The 24,521-nt window shown below is 41.6% G+C and overlaps 1 protein-coding gene across 1 annotated transcript in view; it reads right to left on the bottom strand.

Moving 5' to 3' along the window:
* Window positions 1-24,521, bottom strand: part of ADARB2 (adenosine deaminase RNA specific B2 (inactive)) — a 296,491-nt gene that overhangs the window by 120,181 nt on the left and 151,789 nt on the right. The window contains exon 4 of the mRNA XM_004385891.1: window positions 5,554-5,668. Coding sequence (XP_004385948.1) covers window positions 5,554-5,668 — 115 coding nt within the window. The remainder of the gene's footprint in view (window positions 1-5,553; window positions 5,669-24,521) is intronic.

Genomic DNA, 24,521 nt, shown 5'->3' with positions numbered 1-24,521 from the left:
TATCACCTTGCCTTCCTCTCCATTAGAAAGTTCTATACCTACACTGTTTATTCCCTCTTTTATTGTTCTGATGTTGTTGTCATTTTTAGATTAACTGCTCTGATTTTCTGTTGTATTTCTTTTGGTTTTGGATAGTCCTTGAGAGTTCATTTCTTAGATTGGTATCTGGCTGGTACTATCTGGCTGGTATGATCCAGCATCCCAGGTTCCAGCTGAAGTTGTTTGCTGTCAGATCGAAGGACTCCCTTTAATAATTCATGTAAGTTTGGTTTGGTTTTTACATATTCCCTTAATTTCTGTTTATCTGGAAATGTCCTAATTTCACCATCATATTTGAATGAGAGTTTTGCAAGATATATTATTCATGGCTTGCAATTTTTTTCTTTCAAGGTTTTATATATGTCATCCCATTGCCTTCTTGCCTGCATGGTTTCTGCTGAATAATCTTCGCTTAGTCTTATTGTTTCTCCTCTGTATTTGACCTCTTGTTTTTCATGAGCTGCTCTCAGGATTCTTTGTCTGTCTTTAGTTTTGGTAAGTGTGATTATGATATGCCTTGGTGATTTTGTTTTGGGTCTATCCTATATGGGGTTCGTTGAGCTTCTTGGATGGCCAGCTTTTCATCTTTCATGATATTGGGGAAGTTTTCTGTCAGCAGTTCTTCAGCGATCCTCTCTGTGTTTTCTGTTTTTTCCCCCATTCTGGAACTCTGATCACTAGCACATTTTTGCTTTTGATTGTATCCCACATAATTCTCATGGTCTCTTCATTTTTCTTCGTTCTTTTTTCTGAGTTTTCCTCGAACAGAGTTGTATCCAAGTGTTTGTCTTCAATTCTGCTGATTCTGTCTTCCACCGTTTTAGATCTGCTCCTCAGCCCTTCTATGACACTGTCCATTTCTGAAATCTTGTTGTTTATCTTTTGGATTTCTAATTGTTGTTTTTGTATAGTTTCTAGTTGTGAATTTATTTTGGCCTTTTGTTTCTGCATTAGTTTCCTGAATTCTTCCATTTTTTTGTCTGTAGTTTCCAGGAATTTGTCTGCCTTTTCCATGAATTTGTCTATTTTTTCCTCATTTTTGCCGGCTTTTTGCTTCAGCTCTTGGATAATTCTGAGTATTAGAGGTTTGAATTCCCTATCATGTAGTTCTAGTGCCTTTTCTTCCCCTGGAAAGTCATCTGGTGTTTTATTTTGGACGCCTGCTGGAACCATCCTGTCCTGTGTTTGTAAATGTTTTGATATTGTCTGCTGTCTTTGGGGCATTCAGTAGTTATTTTTCTCATTTATTGATTGTAGATTTGTTTGTTTCGTCCTTTTTTTAAATTTGGCTATGTCTGAGAATGCGGGCTGTGTGTTCTTTGTTGTTTGCTCATCTGTGGGTATGATACTTTCCACCTCCTTCCCCAGTTGGCAGGGTCAGTCACTCAGATATGGTACAGCAAGGCAGGTCTAGCTGAAGAGGAGATGCTGGGATGGGTTGTTTGTGGCACTTACTACAACCACCAGGGTGGGTCGGTAATCAGTGCAGGGCAGGTTCCAGTAAGCTGTGCCTATGCTGCTTGGTGGTGTGATGTATAGCGCACAGCACAGTTACGCAGTATGGAGAAGGGAGATTGTGATGTGTGGAGCTAAGATGGGTATGGGAGAGAAGAGAGAGGAACAGGAGCAAAAAACATAAAAACAAAGAGTGCTAGGTGAGCTTGCCGTTAGAGTGTAGAGATGAGAGACTATGAATGGAGAAAACAAAAATGGGAAGAAGAAGAAAAAAAGAAAAGAAAAGAAGGAATAGATAAAAATTAGAAAGAAAAAAGAACAGCAAAGCTCCCATGGATCCCACCGGTGCAGCTAGGAACTGTGGGGAAGTTGTTCCCAGATGTTGAAATACAGCCTGCCTAGGAGGCGTAAAGGTATTCAGTGCCAGGTATTCAGGGACAGAAGAGAAGGAAGGTGTAGAGAGAAGAGAAACTGAGTAATGAAGAAAGACAAAAAGGGAAAAAGAAAACAAAGCAAATTAAAAAAAAAAAAAAAAAAAAAAGAAAAATGCTCTCAGGGATCCCTCTGCACATCTGTGCAAGCTGAGGGGGTAGGTCCCAAGCTGTGTAGCACTGCCCGGCCAGAAAAGGCTCCCAACTCGAGAAAAGAGAAAGAAAAGAAACAATTCAAAACGAACAAATTAACAAAAAAAAGAAAGCCCCAGGATCCCACCAGCGTGGCAGCACAGACCGGGAAGCAGTTCTACACTCAAAAGGAGCTCCACAGCCCCTCAGGAAGAAGCAAAGATGGCTCACGGAGCCAGGTATTTGAGCGAAAGGAGGGGGAGGTAGTGAGAGGTAAGGAAGAAATCAAAAGAAGCAGGAAAAAGCAACACCAGCAGTCAACAAATGGCACTCAGGGAGTCAGCCAGTGTGGGCAGGTGGAATCCAAGCAGCTGTGCTTCCCGGCCAAGAGACTGTGGCCGCGTGAAGCACAGGAGGTCGAGTGGGGTGAAGAAGGGTGGGGGGTGGGAAAGCGTATATCGCCAGTTACCGGTTGTTCTGTCTCCTGTTGGAAGCTCCGTCCCAAGAAGTTAATTTAAACTAAATCATCCTGTAATCTATGGCAAAAGAGTCTATGTGACAGCCCAAGTTTTAAACTTACCCAAGTTTTTCTTTGTGATCTTGCTGGGTATCACTGTGTACGTAATTCTTTTATAGTTTTTTTTAAACATTAGATTTAAATTATTCTTTATGACCCCTTCCCCCTTTAGAATATAAGATTCATTACGGCAAGGTCGTAGTCTATTTTGTTCTCTGCTGTTATTCTCAGTACCTAGAATAGTCTCGAACACATAATAAGTATTCAGTAAATACATATATATATAAATGAATGCTATTATTCATAATAACTAACATTGATATGGTATTATTAGGGGCTAGGCATCTTTCTGAGGGCGGGGTGGTTCAGTGGTAGAATTCCCACCTTCCATGTATGGAGAACTGGGTTCAATTCCTGGTTAATGCACCTCCTGCACAGCCACCACACATCTGTAAGTGAGGCGTGAGTGTTGCTGTGATGCTGAACAGGTTTCAGCGGAGCTTCCAAAGTAAGATGGACTAGGAAAGAAGGCCCACTGATCTACCTTTGAAAAATCAGCCCATGAAAACCCTATGGACCACAATGGTCTGATCTCCTTGTGCATGAGGTCATCATGAGTCGGGGCTGACTTGACAGCAGCTAACAACAGATATTTTTCTAAGTGCTTTACATATATTAACATATTTAATTTTCACAACAACTCTATTAGATACGTATTACTATCAACCCCGTTTCAACGTGGGAAAACTGAGTCCTAGAGCGGTTAAGTTATTGGCCCAAGTTCACAAAGCTAGTTGCAAAGAGAGCTGGGATTCTAACCTAGACAGTCTGGTGCTAGAATCCACACTCTTAACCACTGAACAGTATCACCTCCCATTGTTTCCTTAACTAGATTGTTATGCCTTGAAAGGCAGGACCTATGTCTTCTCTCTGTGTCCCCTTATGCTTGTAGAACAGTGTCCCAAGAATAGATGAATCCAATTAGTGACTGCTGCTGACTGGTAAATGAATGGCTACATCCAACAGTTATAGTCTTGACTGAGGTTAACTCTTAGTCCTAAATTTATACTATTTCATTATCTAGAAAGAGGCAAATATTATCAAATACATTAAAATGGCAAATATTAATGGTTTATGTAGTATGCAGAGCACCAAATACAACGGTATCATCAACAGACCTGAATTACTCTTAGAAAATTATACTAATAATTTTTACCTTTGAAAGCCTTTAATATAACTTACTCACCAAATAATACTTGAGGTAGGCATTTTTATTTCCACTTTACCAAAATGCCAAAAAAGAAAAGGTTAAGTAATACGTTCTTGTGCTGAAAGTAAGACAGTGTCTTGAGTATTTCTGCACCTACTCCAAAGTTCTTGCATTTGACAATATTGGAGAAGCCCCCTGGGAGGCCTATAATGGCAGGAAAATATGCCAATCATTGATTTTTTAATATACAAATTTTTGGACATCAGGTAAATGCTGTTTTTCAAGTAGTAGCCTTTGTCTACACATGCAGAGAAAAAATGTGTCCATGAATGTGTGTTTGAGTGTGTGTGTGTGACAGTGGTTGTGAAATTTAACCCAGCAGGTGATTATTTTTATAATAATCATTCTCCGCTACATCACTACAAACTTATGCAAAGCTTTTGGAATAGAAACACCAGAATTCAAATAACCTCCTGGTTAGTTATTATTAATAGGTTAGTGCTTAGATACCAAAATTGATTGCTGAAATTCAACTATCAGCTTCTCCCAACCAGTTTCATTAAAGTGGCCACCACCTTGATCACAGTATTGACTGTTTTCTGCCTGGCTCTACAACTCTTGCTTCCTAGGATGGAGCTTGACCACTGTGAGCATTTTGGAGCTGGCTTATCTTCAGACTTTGACTTTGAACATAAGTTCATCTTCTGGAGTGGGGAGGGAGAATCTTGACAGTGGTTGAATTCACGGGGTAGTTTACACCTCCAATGGAAGGGAACTTAGGACTTTCCAGCTAATTAGATTCTCTGGATAGGACTGAATTTCTGTGGCAGAGGAAACCAGTGTGGGGATGGAGGAAAAGTAAGAGAAGGAAGAAGATGACAGGGAAGAAGAGGTAAAACCAAAAGAATGATAAGGAAGACAAGTAATTAAAAGGACAGGGCCACAGGCAGGAACAGCAGGGTAGAAGAAGGACTAGGAGGGGCCTGTCATGGCTTAGAAAAGAAATATGAAGGGAAAGCCTCTACAAGAAGAGCTGGAGCACTGTTCTCCAAGTTGTCCTCTTCTGTCCCTTCCCTTCCCCTGCTCCCTCAACTCAAGCCTTGTGCAGAGCAGCTCCCATTGAGTAAGTGATACACACTGAGTCTGTGCTGGAGCCAGCTCAGAAATGCCATTTGGCCTACGGAGAGTTAGATTAGAGATTAGACAACAAAAGTCCCCTCAGAAAGGTCATTTTCCTGGTACGGTCATTCACTTGTTGAAGTCCGCTCCATTTCCCTGGTTCCTTAGGCACAGCAGCTGGGAGGATGAACACACTCGCTTTTGAAGTTGACAGAATTATTGGTGGTGACAGAGAAGAGGGAGGAAATTTGATCTCACCTATCAATCTCAAGTGACTTATTTGGTGGCCTTATCTAACCTTGGATTCCAGTTTTTAAAAATACCAACATTATACGTTCTCCTTGAGAATGAGGAAAAACACCTAATGGGAAGGAGACCGGTCAGGTGCTTATTTCAGCTTTCATCATGGAAGCAGTGTGATGCTTGTACGGAGATGGTTTTTAATATGCATAATTATATGAACATTGTCAATATTTTTTGTTTGCTGGTAATACACTTTTGTCACTTTTCTCTCTGTATTCTATTTTTAGTTTTTTAAAAAATATTTTTGTGTGGAAGAGAGAATCCCTGTGTTCCCATGATCAAGCAAACACTAAATCTCCTTTCCTGGCAGATTAAAACTCCTACAGGAAAAAGGAGAGGCAGATTACCTTTGGTCATGACGATTCCTGCCAGGGCTTTGTGGCGGGCGTGCATGGAAGTCAAGTTGACTGTCAACTCTTGGAACTTCTGTGTGACCAGCTGGTATACTGAGTCGGCAAATTCCTGAAAGACACAAAGACTAGGCCTCTGACTTTCTAAGCAGAAGTAGAGAAGGGACAACTGACTCTCACCCCGGTACCTTTTCAAAGCGGGTTCCCAGTAGTGGGGGGAGGGGTGGGCTGGAGGCTTGGCAGCAGTTCCCAGCAAGGGAGGTGAATCCCTCCACAGGATTCCCTACATCACAGCACACACTGCCATCATTATTCATCTCGGTTTTTTGCCCAAACCCTCGGGAAAGAATGAAACATTATTTTAAATTGATTGGGAGGCCACATTCTAAGGGATTAACCTCCAGTTTTACCCTCTGGCAAATAGCCTGATCTGTGCTACAGCAGATAACCTTTCCATGGGAAAAGATTTCCACTATATCTCTCTGTTTCTCCCTCTTTCTGACAGCGAGTTCTGAAGGAGAGAGAGGGGAATTGCACACATTAGACAATTTGTGGTGCTCAGTGTTGCAATATCTAAATACTCCACACATCTCAGGGTCCTCTCCTGGCCCAAATGCTCCCTGCTGCTCACGAGACAGCCCCTCCCTCTCACCTTTCTGCTCTCACACAGGCTGTCTCTCTGTCTCAAACACACACACACAGTCACATACACATATACACTCACACATTCTCTCACACACTCACTTATACTCTCACACACATACTTGCACACACACTCATTGCACACACCCTACACTGGAAAACACATCATGTTAATATACCCTAGTTGTTCTGTTTACCTAAAATGAGTCTATCACTCTCTATCAAAGCAAGGAAGATAACAACAAGCAAAGAGGATTTAACCCAGAGGATGTGGTTTGTTCCTTCTCTTCTAGTTTTACCTGGTTCCGTTGCTGCAATTTTGCCCTTTTCCTGTATATGGCGTCACTTTGTCCCCTTTTATTAGGAGACAGGGTGGATGGTGGTGATCCTAAGCTTTGCAGCCAGAGAAGCCTGATTTAAATCCCAGCTCTGCTACTTGCTAGCTTGTTTAAGGTACTTAAAACCTCTGTGCCCCCATTTTCCTACTTTCAAAAACAGTCCTCTTAGTTTTTATATGACGATGTTTTTGTGAGGAATAAATTTATTAATGCATTTTAAATGCTCAAAAACTGTAGTTATTATTATTATTGTTATTTTTATTATTATTTCCCCCAGTCCCTTCTGTACCTGTAGGCATTAACTAAATATATATGTAGCCAAAACAAAGCATTGGCTTATCCATAAGTTGGTGCAGACAGTTCATTTGAGTGATGGAGTTGATTTCCACTTTTTCAATAGGCATGTTTTGATATTGTGTAGATGTTATCACTGATAAACAAACATGCAAACAGTTCACAGATAAAGAGATAGTGTTTTAAAATCCCATTTGTAGGCAATAAAACATGTTCATCAACAAATAAGCACCCAAATCTGTGAAAACAGACCTGCCTCCTGCAAACAAAACAATCTGCCACAAAAACAGTAAAGTTCCCTTTTTACTCCTCCAGTCAGCAATAGCGAGTGCAGGGACAGCACAGCCCTGTGCACGTCCAACGGTTCATGCTGCTCTGGCTGTGACTGTAAGTGCTCATTAGCTTTTAAACTGTGCTATATACAAATATGGAAAACCCCATAAATAATAAACGCCATACAAATTAGGCTTTCCCTAGGTGGGTATAATGAACAAGTATTATTCTCCCTTCTTTAATTGCTTAAGCTTTTCCGGTTGGAGTGTGTGGATGGCCAACTGTTTACAAAGAGCTGTGCAAGGCTCCTCCGTGTCCGCGAGGGCTCCCCTGGCTCAGCACCCCAACCCATGAAACTGTGATCTCCAGACGCTAGCCACAGAGCCACAGCATGTTTCTAATACACTTTATTTTTTAGAGCAGTTTTAGATTTTGTCATAGTAAAAAAACTACAAGTCTGTTTAAATTTAAAGATAGTTTATTATGGGTTATTATTAACTGATGTCCATAGTTTACATTAGGGTTCACCCTTTGGCTTTTACATTTGGGTTTTGACAAATGTGTGTCATGTGTTCATCATGACTGCAGGACAGTTTCACTACCCTCAAAATGTCCTGGAGTCCTAGCACTTTAGAGATGAATCCTAGAGGCTGCTTGTCCTTTCATGACCTAGAAACTGAGGTCCAGAGAGGGCCAGGGCACATGTCACTAGACACACTGGATATTAGTTGCCTGCGGCTGGCATAACAAATTACTATAAACTAAGTGGCTTAAAACAACAGAAATTGTTTCTCACTGTTCTGGAAACCAGAAGTCTGAAACCAAGGTTACTGAAGAGCTGCTCTAACTCTGAAGACTCTAGGGAGAATCCTTTCTTGTCTTTCCCAGCTTCTGAGGGCTGCGGGCTTCCTTGGCTTGTGGCCACATAACTTCAATCTCTGCCTTTGTCTTCATTTTGCCTTCACCTCTGTCTTCTCCTCTGTCAGTCTCCTCCCCTGTCTGTCTTCTCCTCTGTTTATCTTCTCTATCAGTCTTCTCTGTGTGGCTCTTCTAAGGACTGTTGTCATTAGATTTTGTGCCCACCCTGGTAATTCAAGATAATTTCCTCATCTCAGGATCGTTAAGGTAATTACCTCTGCAAAGATCCTTCTTCCAAATAAGGTAACACTCCAAGGTTCTGAAGATTAGGACGTGAACATATCATATCATTTTTGGGGCCACCATTCAGCACACAACACTACTTTTCCAACCTCAGGCTTCAAAAAGGGAATGTCTGTTTTTCACAGAAGCATAAATTTTGTTAATTCCTATAAGTCTTAGGAGAACCCAACTTCTTAATTTGAGTGGAAAGATGAACTGATTCATTACTCTTCACTTGGTGCCCCAAATAATAATCTCAATGTGAAACAGCTACCATTTATTGACTATCCATCAGGTGTAAAACACAAGGCGGAAGCTTTTACTACAATATGCTTGGTCCTCCCTAGTATAATGAAAGATAGGTACCATTCTCCCATTTTAAAGATAAGGCCCCAACAAAAACAAATCACTTCCTCAAGGTGTAATGCCAGTAAGTGCGGGGAAGTCTGACATTACCTGTGCTCTTTCCGCTCCCCCTTGTGGTCTCTCTAGAGGAGATGGAGGAGGGTAAGGGGGTACAGCCTGCACCTGACTTCAAGGAACACCTGGCAGGGGGTGAGGCTAGACCAATAGTAAGAGGCCTAAGAGATGACTTAGTATCTTAAAAAGTCAGCCTCTCCACGCTTCCTTTAAATGAATTGAATTTTCATTCAACAACAACATCTTCACACCAAATCCAAGCAGGGCTGCATGCATAGGTGAGGCTTGGCAACTACAAGAGTCTTCCTGTCTCATGAAGGAAGAACTCCTATGGAGCACCAAATTAAAATAAAATAAAATAAACCCATTGATTCTGATTCACAGTGACTCCAGTGTTACAGAGTAGAACTGCTCCATAGGGCTTTCTTATCTGTAATCTTTACAGGAGCAGATGGCCAGGCCATTTCTCTATGGCATCTTTAGGTGGGTTCAAACTGCCAACCTTTAGGTTAGTAGTGGAGCACAAACCGTTTGTGCCACCCGGGGCTGGCCTATGGAGCACCAAACCCAACCCACTGTCGTTGAGTCGATTTCAACTCACAGTGACCCTATAGGACGGAGCAGAAATGCCCCGTAGGGTTTCCTAGGCTGTAAATCTTAACTTCCCTTACAGACATAAAATCCCAAATAATAATACACAGATGGATAGCTGCCGTCAACTCCGATTCATGGTGAACACATGTATAATAGAATGAAATGTTAGTTGCCTGATCCTACGTCACCTAATGATCATCAGCATGTGTGAGTCCATCATTGTGGCTATTGTGCCAATCCAACTCACCAAGGGACTCCCTCGTCCTCACTGGCCCTCTACTTTACCAAACATGATGTCTTCCTCTAGTGATTGATCCCTCCTGATGATGTGTCCAAAGCATGTGAATCCGACAAAGTTCTTCCGTAATCCAGAAGGTTTTCACTGACTAATTTTTGGAACCAGATTGCCAGGCCTTTCTTCCTTGTCTCTCTCAGTCTAGAAGCTCTGCTGAAACCTGTTCACCATGAGTGACCCTGCTGGTATTTGAAATACAGGTGACATAGCTCCCAGAATCACAGCAACACGAAAGCCACCACAGCAGACAAACTGACCGGTAGTGGTGGAAAATAATAATAGCAGAGACTTATAAATTGCCAGGCACTGTACTGATCCCTTTATACATATTATTCAGTTTAGTCCTTACAACGAAGCTACTAATATTATCCTTTTTAACTACTGAGGAAACCGAGGCTTAAAAAGTTGAAGCAATTTAGCCAAAGTTACACAGCCAGAAAGTAGCAGAGACAGGATTGAAACCCAGCAGGCTAGACTCAGACCCTCCATGCTGAACTCTTAACCAATTGCTTTGAGAAAAAGCAGCATTTGCTCTTCAAGAAATGTCACAAGTTTAGTTTCTTCTGTGGGTTCAGATTGGAACTGCTCCATTTATAATAAAAAATGATGCCACCAATAAAAAATGACTGAATGTGTACTATCATCTTAAGAAGGAGCAAACTGCACACAGAGGCCCTGTGTGAGCGCCTGGCCCAGCCCGGCTCCCTTGGTAGCCTTCAGGCCTGCACTCCAGGATGCTTTGCACCCATTATGAACTAATTAGCCCTGAGCCACATCCACTCCCTAATGGAGTCATTTGAGGAAATGCCGAAGCAGAACAAATCACATTTCGGCTTGGATTTCAGCATTTCCACAGATGAAGGGTTCCTCGACTCACTCAGCTTGGCAAGGAATGCAAGGGCCAGTGGGACTTCAGGTGAACTGTGTTGTTTAGTCCTCTCCAAGAGTGACAAGGACCTTGTGACTGTCAGAGACTGCCTCAAAGGGAACAAAGCAATACAGTGAAATCGCTTATCAAGAGGTTCCCCACCCCCACTGCCTCCATAGGAAGCCTGGGAGCAGCTGCCAGCTGTGAGAGCAGTAATGTGGGGCCATGGTGCCTGCCACCACTCCTGGGGATCTCTGGGGGGGACTGCAGATGCGGCCAGGCTGGTGTCAAGGTTAATGGTTACTGCAGCACCTCATGGGAGCAGACTTTAACGGTGGGTTCCCAATGCACCTAGCACACACCTGACTCTAAGCTTGGACTCAGTAACCTGTTTCCTAATCTTTTGTGTCTGACCTCACTTCCAGTCTCTTACAAGTCTGTCCTCAGCTATAAATGACTCGCTTTCCCCCCGCTCCACCACCATTTGGAGGTTTGTTATTACTCGTCACTGTGTTTAGCTTGTCCCAGAACTCCTACAACATCCATTTGGAGATCAATTTTTATTTTGTTCTGCATGGTTACCTAATAGTTCCATGTCTGTAATGACATAATAAGGAGCCCTGGTGGCATGCTGGTTAAGCTCTCGGCTGCTAACTGAAAGGTTGGCAGTTCAAACCCACCAGCTGCCCTGCAGGAGAAAGATGTGGCAGTCAGCTTCCATAAAGATTACAGCCTTGGAAACCCTATGGGGCAGTTCTACTCTGCCCTACAGGGGCGTTAGGAGTCAGAATTGAGTAGGCAACATCATGGCGTAAGTCTCCAACTTAATGATACATTCACCAGAGGGGATCATGCCCTCTATTTCTTTTGAGTTTTCTTGCCCCTGCCATAGTACTATGTGTGATCATGTGTGTCATCAATAATGATGTACATCTTGAATGAACGAATGTATGAATAAATGGAATTTTCAAAGATTACCTGGAAGGCACACAAATGACTGGCTAAAGGGTAAACAATTCAGAAAAAGAACTAGTTTATTTTTTCTTCACCATTTGTTCTCAGCATTTTTTTCTGAGTCCCTCCCTTCCCTCATACCCTGGCCGGATACAGAGGTTTCAGTGGAGAACTCCAGGTAGGAGCCACTAAATAGGGGGTGCAGGACCCCTGAATCACCCAGTTGTTGTGACGGGTGGGGTTCTATTCTTATTGAGCCACTGCTATTTCGGGCTGCAGGTTACAGCAACAGCATTATTTGAGTAATGGAGAAGGTAAGGCATTTATTATAAGAAAGGCAAATCAAATCTGGTAATCAAATTAAAGAAAAGCAAATAGTGCACAAAATCTGTTACTTTATTATCAATAGCAAATGGCTTTGCAACATAGCTCCCAGCTGATCTTAATATGTGCAACGGAGTTCAGATTACCAGCTGATCCACACATCTGTGTGTGACCCGGGGATGTCAGACCTGGGGCAGCGTCTGTGTGTGGGCCTGTGGCCGGGGCATCTGGAGGTCTCCCGTATCCATTCCCTGCACAGTTTTGCTGGCCAGCAAACAGAATCCTTCCTACACACATAGCCATTATCCGGGCATCACTTAAAGAATGTTTCATTTTTGCTTTCAGTGTTTTGTGGATTCAAATATGCAACAAGAAATACAGATAAATCACCGTGTAGTTACTGGCTTTTGTGACAGCTGATTTTAGATCAGTGAAAAGATGGGGATTTGGCTGCTCCTGGACTAATTTTTTAATGTTTTAAAAATTATTATTATTGTGATAAAATATATATAACACTTGCCATTTTAACCATTTTTATGTGTACAAGTCAGTGACATTAATTACATTCACCATGTTGTGCAAACAGAAACTCTGGACTCCTTAAGTAATTACTCCCCATTCCCCCTCCCCCAGCCTCTGATAACCACTAACACGCTTTTGTCTCTATGCATTTGCCTCATCTAGATATTTCATATTAAATGGGATCATACAATATTTGTCCTTCTGTGTCTTACTCATTTCACTCAGCATAATGTTTTCAAAGTTCAACCTGGATGACTGCTTTTTGAAGTTTCTGGTGTACCTAACTCTCACGCAAAGACGTCCTTGAGGAAAGACAAATTCAGCGATTGCTCTTGGTAAGAACATGGTGCTCAGCTGGAGCTGAGAAACAGTACTGGGACGTGTCACAGACTGTCACTAGGGGGTGCCTCTGCATCCTCTTCACCAGGTACTACCCACCCTAGCCCCAGGGCATTATGGGGAGGACCTGATGCTAAGCCCCTGGAGGCTGCTCTGTCCCAACTCCAAACCCCAGGCAGGCTCCCTGCGGATTTTTTTTAACATTTCCCCTCCTATACTCCTTTTTTTCTGTGTGTGTGGGGGGAGATGCGGTCCTTGATATTTATATTAAGTGTATTTCTTAATTAACTTCTTATAAAGGTAAATATTAAAAGAAAAAAAGCAAAGATTTCTTCAACTTTTTTTTCTTTCAAACTTTGGGTGGAGAAGTACCTAAAATATAGAGACATTTTTAGTTAACTGGTTAAAATTTATCTCATTGATGTTAAAACAAACAAACAAAAAAAACCACCCATTGCCCTAGAGCTAATTCTGACTCACAGCAACCCTATAGGACAGGGTAAAACTGCCCCATAGGGTTTACAAGGAGCAGCTGATGGATTCCAACTGCCTACCTTTTGTTTAGCAGCCAGGCTCTTAACCACTGCGGCACCAGGGCCAGTATATCCTGTGACTGCATTAAGAAGTCTTTTCTTGTGCGTTATAACATCAAGCATATTTACTTCATTGTGATTACCTTTGCAGTTAGGAACAGTTCACCTCCATTAAAAGCTTCACTATCCTATTTCTGAAAGCTGGCCTTACAGTGGGTGGTGCTGGGGTAATATTCATTGCAAATTTTTCTCCCCTCCTCATCCTTTCGTGATCATTTGGTTATTAATTGTTGTTCGAAGGCCTAACATACTTCAACAAATAATTTTATTATAATAAAGTACATATAAAAAATTTGCCATTTTTAACCATTTTTTAAATGTACAATTCAGTGACATTAGCTACTTTTATTATGTTGTATAATCATCACCGCAAACCTAAACTCAGTATCCCTTAAGTAATAACTTCTTCCTCCCCCAGCCTCTGGTAACCACTAACGTATTTTTGTCTTTATGCATTTACCTATTCTAGACATCTCACATAAATGAGACCAAAATACTTTTGTTCTTAGACACGCATACGTAGCTTACTGGTAAACTCACATCACTTTAAACATGGGTTTTGCGATGCAGGATTTTATAGAATGTTTTTGCACTGGACTATGACCTCTAGTTTTTCTGGTTTTAAAAGTTGAAGGAAGAAAAATCATGAATAATCATCTCCGTCAGAGAGAAGAACATCTGCTACAGGGGACACAAGTTTTCTTGTTATGGACTTGGAGGAATTTTTGAGAGATTAAACAAAAGTTCTTTGGGTTTGGAAAAGTCCAGAAAGACCAAGCCTTCAAGCTTTTCTGCTCTGTATCCTTCCATTCCTTCAACAACCCACTTCCCTCATCTACTCTCACCACAACACTGCCTCTACTTCACCGCAGCTATTTTAAGTGATTGTTTTTTAATTAAATCACATACATGATTGCAGCTATATGTAGTTTTTCATGGTTAAAACAAATTTGGTATGTAAATGACATTTCCATTGATTACATGGAGTGTTAGAAGCTAGAGAGAAACTTAGAATTCACGTAGGGAGGCATATACTTACTGTCTAATTTAGCACTAGGAATTTTCTTTGTTTTAATCACTTGGGATTTAATATACACAGTCACCTTTGGTTACTATAAACCCAACTAATCAGACCGTGAAAATAACTTGATTTTCTCCCCAACTGGCACTTGGTTTATAGTAGAAGGAGCTAAAGGACTAAAAAACAAGCTCACATCTGAGATGCATGTTATAAATTCAAACTCTAGGGTATGTCCATCCGGCTGTAAGAAGTTTATTCAATCTTCTACGATGTTTAAACGCATCTAAATATTGTTGTTGTTGTTGAGTGTCATCAAGTCAGTGCTGCCCTGTGACAGCGCAGAACTGCCCCATATGATTTTCTTGGGTATAATCTTTATGGAAGCAGATCACCAGACCTTTCTCCTGCAGAGCCACCAGGTGGGTTCCAACTGACAATCTTTTGGTTAGCAGCTGAGCCCGTAATCCTTGCACCACCAGGGCTCCTTCATCTAAATATAGACCAAGCTATTTAACTTAAAGAGTACTTTTTGAGCACGTGGGCCAAGTTGTATTGTTGCTTTCAAAATTAATGTCAGACATTTCCCCCAACCTCAAGGACACAGAAATCTCATAGTATAAGCAATCTACACCTTCAGTTAATACCCTTTTACTCAGTGGTTACTATGTCCAAGGGCCTGTGGTAGGTAGTATGATGTTTATAAATATGTGTTAACACTATTTCTGTCTACTTGAGCTTGCATTAAAGAGGGCAGATAAGTAAAACTCCTGTTTCTTTCTCTACAAAGTTCAAATGCCAGGTCCTTTATGAAGGCTTCCCAAACATCTGAGCCTGTGGTTTTTTCCCCAGACTCCAAAACACTTATAAGCTGTTCCTTTTTTATAGGTACAATCTGTACAGTTTTTTTTTTTAAATTCTCTCTCTCTATATATATGTGATACGTATGTAGTATATATACATACATATATATGATATATATTTTTACACACACACAATAATCTATAAGCCCTTGTGGATAAGGGGTCAATATTTTTATTGACTACGTATTGGTTAATAGTAATGATAGCTAATGTTATTGAAAGCTTACAAGTTTCCAGGCACTTTCTAAATACTTTAAGTGTATCATTTCAGTTAATTCTCACAAAATGCTCCACGGTTAAGGAGCTGTTATGATCCCTATTTTTGTTAATGATCATGTAAGTTAACTACAATGTAAAGATGGAGCTGTATAGATATTTATGAGAGGGAGGTGTGACTTCTGGGCTAGGGGATGGGAGTGGGGTGGTCAGGCTACACGGAGGTAATGGGATCCATTTGGGCTTTGAAGGAGTCATATAATCTATGTTGTCAGGGGTTGGGATAGCAGTAGAATCTAGAGTGAAGCCATGATCTGAAGAAGTTCACAACTGGAAAGATTTATTTCTGGGGTAAGAACAATGAGTTCATCAGTCTGGTCTGAGTAAAGAATTTGAGTAGTAGTGAGAAATTAAAATGAAAAGCCACTAGGGATAAAGTATAGGACCTTGACACCAGATGAAGTAGTTTATTTACTAATTCAACAGTACTTAGTGAATGCTTGCTCTGGGTCAGGCACTATTATAAGCACTAGGGATACATCATACCACAGGTCTGTTGTTGTGTCTTACTATGGTGGCTTGCATGTTGCTGTGATGCTGGAAGCTATGCCACCATAATTTCAAATACCAGCAGGGTCACCCATGGTGGATGGGTTTCAGAGGAGCTTCCAGACTCAGACAGACTAGGAAGAAAGGCCTGGTAATCTACTTCTGAAAAGTAGCCAGTGAAAACCATATGGATCACAGAATATTGTCTGAGACTCCTGCCTGCTTACTTTGGATTCATCATCAGGAGGGAATAATCGCTGCAGAAGGACATCATGGTTGGTAAAGTAGAGGGCCGGCAATGGCAAAGGAGACCCTCAATGAGATGGTTTGACACAACGGCTACAACAATGGCCTTAAACATACCAACGATCATGAGGATGATGCAGGACTGGGCAATGTTCTGTTCTGTTGTACATAAGGTTGCCATGAGTTGGAGCCAACTTGATGGCAACTAACAATAAGAACAGGGATACACGAGTATACAAAACAAGCAGAAGTCCCTGCCCACGGGGAGCTTAGATGTCATCTAGACAAAGTGGACCTGTTTTGAAGAATTCTGCCTATCAGTGTGCCTACACTACAGTCTGCGAGTGACATCGGCCTGTGGTCTGCACATGGGACAGGGCCATCCACGTTAGCGTCCTGAGGGGGCTGTGGACTGCACACGGACAGGGCCATCCACACAGGAGCCTGGCACCGAGAACATGCCAAGTCTGTAGAGCCTGCAGTTTGCTGTGTTTTGTTTTTCAGTTTTCAGCTTCTCATATGTAAGTTGAACTCTGACGACAGAATCACAGGCCTGAGAAGGTTAATGGAATATACTATTATTATACCATATTGATTACTATTTACTAACGTTACCACCATCAGTACCATCACCATTACCAGAACTCTTTATTGAGTACTGTGCTAAGAAGCAAGTGCTGTGCTAAGAACTTGAGAGTCATTATATCATTTAATCTCACCAAAACCTGTGTAAATTAGGCATTATTATCACAATTTTATCCACCACTTATCTGACAGTTTGTTGTACTGTGATGGCTTGTGTGTTGCTATGATGCTGGAAGCTATGTCACTAGTATTTCAAATACCAGCAGAGACATCCACGGTGGACAGGTTTCAGCAGAGCTCTCAGAGTAAGAGAGACTAGGAAGGAAGACTTGGTGATTTACTTCCACAAATTGGCCAATGAGAATTCTATGGATCACAAGAAAACATTGTCTAATATAGTGCTGGAAGGTGAACCCCTTCAAAACACACAGCAGCCGCAACAATGGACTCAAACATACTAATGATCGTGAAGACGGTGCAGGACTGGCCAATGTTTTGTTCTGGTGTACACAGGGTCTCCACGAGTCGGAGCCGACTTGAAGGCAACTAACAACAACATTCCCATTTTATGGTTGCAGAAACAGGTTCAGAGGGATTTGGTAACTTGGCCAAAATTTTAAAGTAATCAAGTAGTTGGGCCAGAAATGCAATTATTTTATGTCCTATTTCTAAGCTTGTGCTATTAAATCTCAACCTATACTCTCAGCTGCTGTTTATGGGTTGATTCCACAAATGTCCCAGAAAATAACTTAAATCTCATCCTTACATTGTAAACCCTCCATGATTAAAAACTGAACACATTTGTGGTTCAGTCAGGAAGCAGGCCTTTGCTGTCACCTTCACTTATTTATGCTAATGGGGAGAGTACTGAGCAGGTGATGAAAATCTCAGGCTACTCCTCTCTTCCCATTCATTTCCACAGGCTACAGGCAGGGAAACTGAACTGGGAAAAGGAAAAACTCATCTGTGCAGACTAGCAGAAGAGGAGGGAGTTGGGACTGCTGACCTGGGCCAGTCCATCAATCCATGGCAGCCCCAGGTCGGGCTGTCCAGGCTCCGCAGGGCGGTGGGCAGCAGCTCCCATGCACTAAGAGATGAGTCTGCGACAAAGCTAGCGGGCCAACCTGGGTCCACATTTGGGCACACTCCACGGAAAGGTGAGAAGCTGAGCCAACCTTACAGATGGGCCATGATGGGGAGCCATCTGCAGGACTCTTGAAAAGGCAGCTTATTTCCCCAAATCCATCTCCAGTACCTAACTTTTGGTTGTCAGAAATTACTCCATGACCTGCAATTCCTTTTGCTTATCCAACAACAGTTAAAAGCATTGTGGAGTGGTCTTTGATCATTTAATCTTACCAGTCACGCATTCACACTGAGACAGGAGTGGACTGGTAACAGGGTATTTTGAGAGAAGGGGAGCAGAGGAGAGATCAAATACTGTAGCTGCCCTAACCAAAACCCAAACCGGATGCCACTGAGTCAATTCCAACTCATGATGACCCCATGTGGGTCAGAGTAGAACTGCGCTCCATAGGGTTTTCAATGGATAATTTTTCAGTAGATCACCAGGCCTTCTTCTGAGGTGCCTCTGGGTGGACTCCCACCTCCAACCTTTCTGTTAGCAGCCAAGCATTTTCACTATCAGGCACTCCTTAGGTGCCCAAGGACATGCCATTTAAAGGAGGAACAGCTATAGGGGGAGGAGGATCCTAAAGACAACATCACATGTAACTGGGCTTAGTTTCAGTCCTTGAGTGGAAGCACCATGAAAGTGATGCCCCTTCTGCAGACAATCTAAGGATAACAATCTAAGGGGCTGGCCTGGGAACACACAGAACCTCCTGGGATGGGCAGCCAGAGGGAGGGTCTGGAGTGGGTTATGGGGATGCAGTTAGGAGAGGCTAGGTGGGAGGTAGGTGAGGGGCCAGGCATGAAATGAGTCACAATATAGAAAGCCTGACACAGACAGACTGTAAAACTCTCTCCCAAAAGCCAGGATAATCAGCCTAAGAGTCATTTACAACATAAATTCTTTGTTAAATATGAAAAAGAGAGACATCAGCTGTATCATTACTGTTGGTGATTTGGCAATTTAGAAAGTTCCTGCTAAAGGGTCCCTTGGTAGCACGAGAGGGTTCATGCATCTTCCACATGTCATTCATGGCCTCCCAGGGAACCATTTACACTGTGTGAAAATGTGATTCCATTAATCGACTCTGCAGCCTTGTGAAAACCTTACAAAACATTTGAGCTTTTATTAAGGGAAGAACAGATTTTGGATCCTGAGATTGAGGTGGTGGCAATGGAGGGAGGAGAGGAATATGAAGAAAGTTGAGAAGAATCCTGAAGTTATCTCCCAAAGCCCCTGGGGACTGAGCATAGATGGACGGGACAGCCTGAGATAGCCAGCTTTGAGGCTGTTAATGTACAAATTGGCATGGGTTGGACATTTGGAATGGAAATGATCAAAGGAGAGAGGATTCTGGCTTCTAGTTAAATGATAGTGATAATCAGGTGCTTCTGGTTCCAAAGGTTAAGTGGGAAAGCCTGCCCCATATTTAATGAGCTGCATATTACTGTACTTAATGGGAGAACAAAAAAGAAATGGTCTTTTAGCTTCCGCTCTTTGTTGCCTGGACTTTGCCTACTGGCCCTGAGGACCATGGCAAATTATCAGCATTATTCAAATAGGAAAAATAAACTTTAAATAGCAACATTGCAAGACTCAAACTTTATGCACTTCCAACACTAATATTTTGAATGGCATAAAAAAAAATGTGCTCAAATGCGCAATAGCAGTCTTCAGGGTAAAACTGACATTCAACCAAAGTGGTGAGGATAATAAAATCAATAGATTATAAAGGAGAAAGCCTTTAGTAAATATTTTCCTGCTGAAATCTTGTCTTTGGGTTTATAATGCTGAAATATCAAAAAGGTTAGATTCGCATATGGGTGGGGCATGACAGTCCAGGAACCAATACCAACACATTCTCCTTTCTCCTTTCAGCTTTGCTTTGCAGCAGATCTATGATGTATCATAGGAGATGGGGAGTGAGGAGAGGGAGGCAGGAGGGGAGGCAAGGAAAGGGAGTGAGGCATCACTTGTGAATGAAACCCATTCTCTGTCCATCAGCAGATTTGTGCCTCACTCTTGAACAATCCACCCCAGAGCTGGGAAGATGGGAGAAATGCTGCTAGAAAAGTCATCCAAGCAGAGAGCGAAGACAAGCCATCAGAGATAATCAGGGTACATGGAAGATGATCTTCCTAGACTTCCTTCTTAATATTAGTTATTGCAGTGCTCAATAGCAGTGTTTCCATGGAAAAGGAATGTCTTGGTAATGATTCTTATTTGCTGACAATACAATAAAGCCTCATTAACTGCAAAATCAGGGACTGGTGAAAACCAGTGTCCAACTAAATAATTCAAATTATCTGACTATTAAATTACCTAGAGCCCAATTACAAATTTGAATGAAGGCATGAGAAATTAAAAACATTCATCGTAGCCAAAAAACATTTATCAGAGTGGGAAAAGCACTAAACTTGGAATCAGAAGAACTGAGCTTGAGCTCTGCCTCCAACTTCTCCCAATTGTGCAACCACCAGCAGTCTCCTCATCTGCACAAGAAGGAGTCATAATAATTACCTAGAAATTTGTGATTCTGATTCTTGGCACAGGGACCTCTGCTTATAGCCTCACCATAAGAACATTTCTAGACAATGTATTTTTTTAAGGGGATGGATTTAGGGATAACAAGATATATCCCCGAAAGCAATAACTCTCACAGTAGGGCCGTTAAGCAGCTCTGACTCAGAGTGACATTATGTGTAACAGAACAAAACATTGCCTAGCCCTGCATCTTCATGATCACTAGGGCATTAGGATGCATGTAATGGGGAGGTAGGGATGGAGGCTGGAAAAGATCTTGCTAAGGAGTTAGCACTTTAATCTGTAGGCAATAGGGAGTTAAGTTATAGATAATCCTGAAGCCAGGGAATGACATGACCAGATTTGTATTTTAGAAAGCATTGATGGCGCTGTGATTGACAGATTACAGTATGAGACTGACTCATGGCTTTAAACAGGTTCAAACTGGTTTAGTCACGGCTGACAAAGCAAAATCAGAATAGACCCAAATTTTAAAAATTTGGGTGAAGCAGAATGATAAACGCAATGGAAAAAATATGGTGGAAGCCCTGGAATGGGAGACCCAGAAGAGGTGTAGTGAGCCCTTTCAGGACCCTGATGCGGGAGACTGGATTATTGCCAAGACTGGGGGAGTGACACACATTCAAAGTGGTGTGGTCGGCCACCATCTTTGAGTGGGGCACCACTGTTGCCTACTCTACAGGTCAAGAGATTTAGTTGCTATACAACGTGCATGCTGCCCTTGTTTTCTAAGAGGGAGATAAAGTTTCTAGCAGGGCTTCAATTCGTAATTTTTCCCAAAGCACATGACTTCTCAAAGATCATTTCCATGATTATTTTCCTAGTTCTGAGTATTTCAGTTATAAATATAATGGATCCTGGATGTAGGTATTACTGTATTTTGGCAGATTGCATTTTCCAAAGATGGCTGCTGCAATATCTCCCATCTTGCAGGCTCCTCTTACAATGTGACCTTGCTACTCCTCCCATCAAATGGTGGGCTCTGTGTCCTTTCCTTTGGAACTAGAGGGGACTTTGTAATCAACTCAACCAACAGAGTCTGGTGGAAGTGATGACATGTGACTTTGGAGGCTAGGTCATCAAATACCATGCACCTGTGTCTTGGTCTCTTAGGATGCTTACTCTTTAAAGCCAGCTGGGAGGAAACTCAGGCAGCCTATGCAGAGGGTCACATGCAGAAGACCCAAGGTTCCCAGCCCCAAGTCCTGACTGAGCTCCTGGATGACAGCCAGCACCAATCTGCGCTCCATGTGAGTGAGCCATCATGGAGGTGGATCCAGGTGAGCTGGCCCCTCTAATATTGTGTGGAGTAGAGATGAGCCATTTCTGCTGAGCACTACCCAATTTGCAGGTTCATAAGCAGAATACATAATTGTTCTTTTAAGCCACTAAGTTCTGGTGTGGTTTGTTATGCTGCAATAGTTACTAATACATATATCATTAAGGCATTACTATACCATAATGGGTTATATGGCATACTGCTTAAAAACAGGCAGTCTGAAGCCATGCATACCCAGAATCAAATCCTGGCTTTGGTACTAATAGCTGTGGGACGTTGGGAATGTAATTTAGCTCTCTGTTTCCTCTTTGCTTAAAGAGGAATAGTGACTGTATCATAGGATTATTATAACATTAAATGAGATAATGGATATAAAATGCTTAACACAGTACCTAGTACTCAGATATTAAGTGCTACTATTATTATTGTTATTATTATTACTATTATTATCCCAACTTGTCCAAACATAAAGTTTCCTAGAAAAAATATAGAAACACTTCTCACTTATTTAAGTCATTAGAGAAATTAAATGTTCTCAGTAGTAAGCTGTTTAAAGGATACATTTTGATACAATTAAGCAGGTACATGCAATTCTGAGGAGATGTATGTCAAGGTAACCTTTTCATAAATGTATCCTCTAAGTGAAGTGGTTTATGTAAGTTCTCCCTCTGTCTCTGTCTTGGTTAACTCTTTCTTACCATGCTGTCGCCAGTGTTACTCATGTCCTACAATTGCACACAATAGTGCAGTTCACTTTAAAACGATTTGAACAGCAAGTTGAATAATGTAGAACTCAAACAGCTATATAAATATTTTTACTTTTAATATACACCCACTGACACAGATGCTGAGTATATTTTGGATCTAAAGCCAATCTTAAGGAGAAATTACATATATATCAACTGTTTCATTTAGTCATTTTTAGTGAAAGCATCAGTTTTTGGTAAGGAAATTCTCACCAGTTAAATGATTTGCTTGACTTTTATCACTTTAAAATATGGTATTATTGGTTTTTATTTTTTCAATTTGGAAGACAATGTCTTAGGCTACACTAAACTTGAATATTAGATAAATATTATTTGGAGTTCAAGTGACCCACATTTTTGGCTGTTGACTCCAATACATGCGCTTTTCAGAATTAGGTATTCCTTTCTCTCTGATTTCATAGCATGGGTCACATTATTTTGTGACTATTTACATGTGCTTTACCCTTGTTCAGCTGGACTCCTTAAGAGCAAGAACTTGATCTTATTCATCTCTGCCATGACAATAGCTAGCACATAGTGTGCCCCAGTAAAAATGTGCTAACCTGAATTTGTCTTTTGGAGGCTTGCATGTATAGACATTGCCTCTGAAGCCCCTCCCTGAAGGAAAGTTAGAAAATAATCGAAATGTTGTTTGTCACTGCTTTATTGCAGGAAAGCCTGGCTATGTCCAAACACGGCCTGGGGAGAAAGGGTAGTGGAGAGACTACTTTATCTCAAGCATTTCTGCTTTTATTTCATCTTTACAACTGTCCCCCGGGAAAAAAAAAAAAAGGATCAATCAAAATTATTGAGCAAGGCACTAATGAATACAGAGATAAATAAGACAAGGTCCTATATATCTCCTTCACTCTCCAGGCCATCACCAGCTAGCCTGCTGCTTTATCTCACCCAGTGAGATCCCTGTTCTCTTTGACCAATGGTCCATGAAGGCCTTCACCCCACACAGTGCTTTTGCATCGTGGTGGGATCCTCCACCCAAACTGAGTCCTCAGGAGGAAGACTTCATCTTCATTCATACCTTCAAATATGCTGGGAAGACCTCATACAGAACAGGAAACACAAGCCATTGTATGATAAATTATAGCTAACACTTATCAAGGGCTTACTGTGCATGAGGTGCTACTCTAAGTACCTTCTGAGTACAGGAAGTCCCCGGGTTATGAACATCTGACCTACAGACAACTCATACTTGCCCTTTAATGTTATGTAAATTTGCCTTCACTTTGAAACAACTGAACCAACCCCTACACGTAACAAATTCTTTATCACAATCACCTTCACTGCCTGCACATGTAGCTTTTAAATCATTGAAAAGGCTTGAGCCTTTTCTTACATTAAAACAAACAAATAAAAAAACCCAAACTCGTCGCCATTGAGTCAATTCCGACTCATAACAACTCCCATAGAGTTTCCAAGGAGCTGCTAGTGGATTTGAACTACCCAATCTTTTGGTTAGCAGCTGTAGTTCTTAACCACTGTACCACCAGGACTCCTTTCTTGTGCTAAAGTAAGGCTAAATAAGAACCATGTGGACCTATTCCAATTTACCTAGAAATTCTTAAAAATACACTCAGGAACGGATGTTGTTTGTAACCTGGGGACTGCCTGTATTATTTTTGTTAATCTACACTATAATCCTAAAAAGCAGTTACTATTACTATTGTTCCATTTTACAGATGAACAAATTGAGGCTTAGAAAAATAAAATTACTTGCCAAGTGCACACAGACAGTAAGTTGGGGATCCAGGCTTTACACACGTTTAGTCATCCCCCATGGCCACGTGATAAACCACTACTATGCTGTACTGCCTCCAGAGAGACGCTACAGGATGGAGACGATGACGAGTGCTGGAGGTACAATGTTTATTCTCAGGCCAAAAGATAGCATAGTTAGCCTTAGGAATACACATATGGAGATAAGAGGATAGAGACATTTGGAAGGCTGCTGTAGCGATGTGGGTTGTATGACTACCTTAACTGTAAGAGTTTAGGGGAGCAAATGACCCCAATAAGTGGAATAGGGGGACTTCCTGGAGAAGGCAAGGCAGCTATCTGCATCAAAACCATCTGAGAAGGACATCTAGGTCAATTGGCATAACAAAGCTTATTAAGAAAATGTTCTGCATCCTACTTTGGTGAGTGGCGTCTGGGGTCTTAAAAGCTTGCAAGC

The sequence above is a fragment of the Trichechus manatus genome, unplaced genomic scaffold (genome assembly GCF_000243295.1).
Source record: "Trichechus manatus latirostris isolate Lorelei unplaced genomic scaffold, TriManLat1.0 scaffold00149, whole genome shotgun sequence".
Lineage (NCBI taxonomy): Eukaryota > Metazoa > Chordata > Mammalia > Sirenia > Trichechidae > Trichechus > Trichechus manatus.
This window is presented reverse-complemented; position numbering and strand designations above follow the sequence as displayed.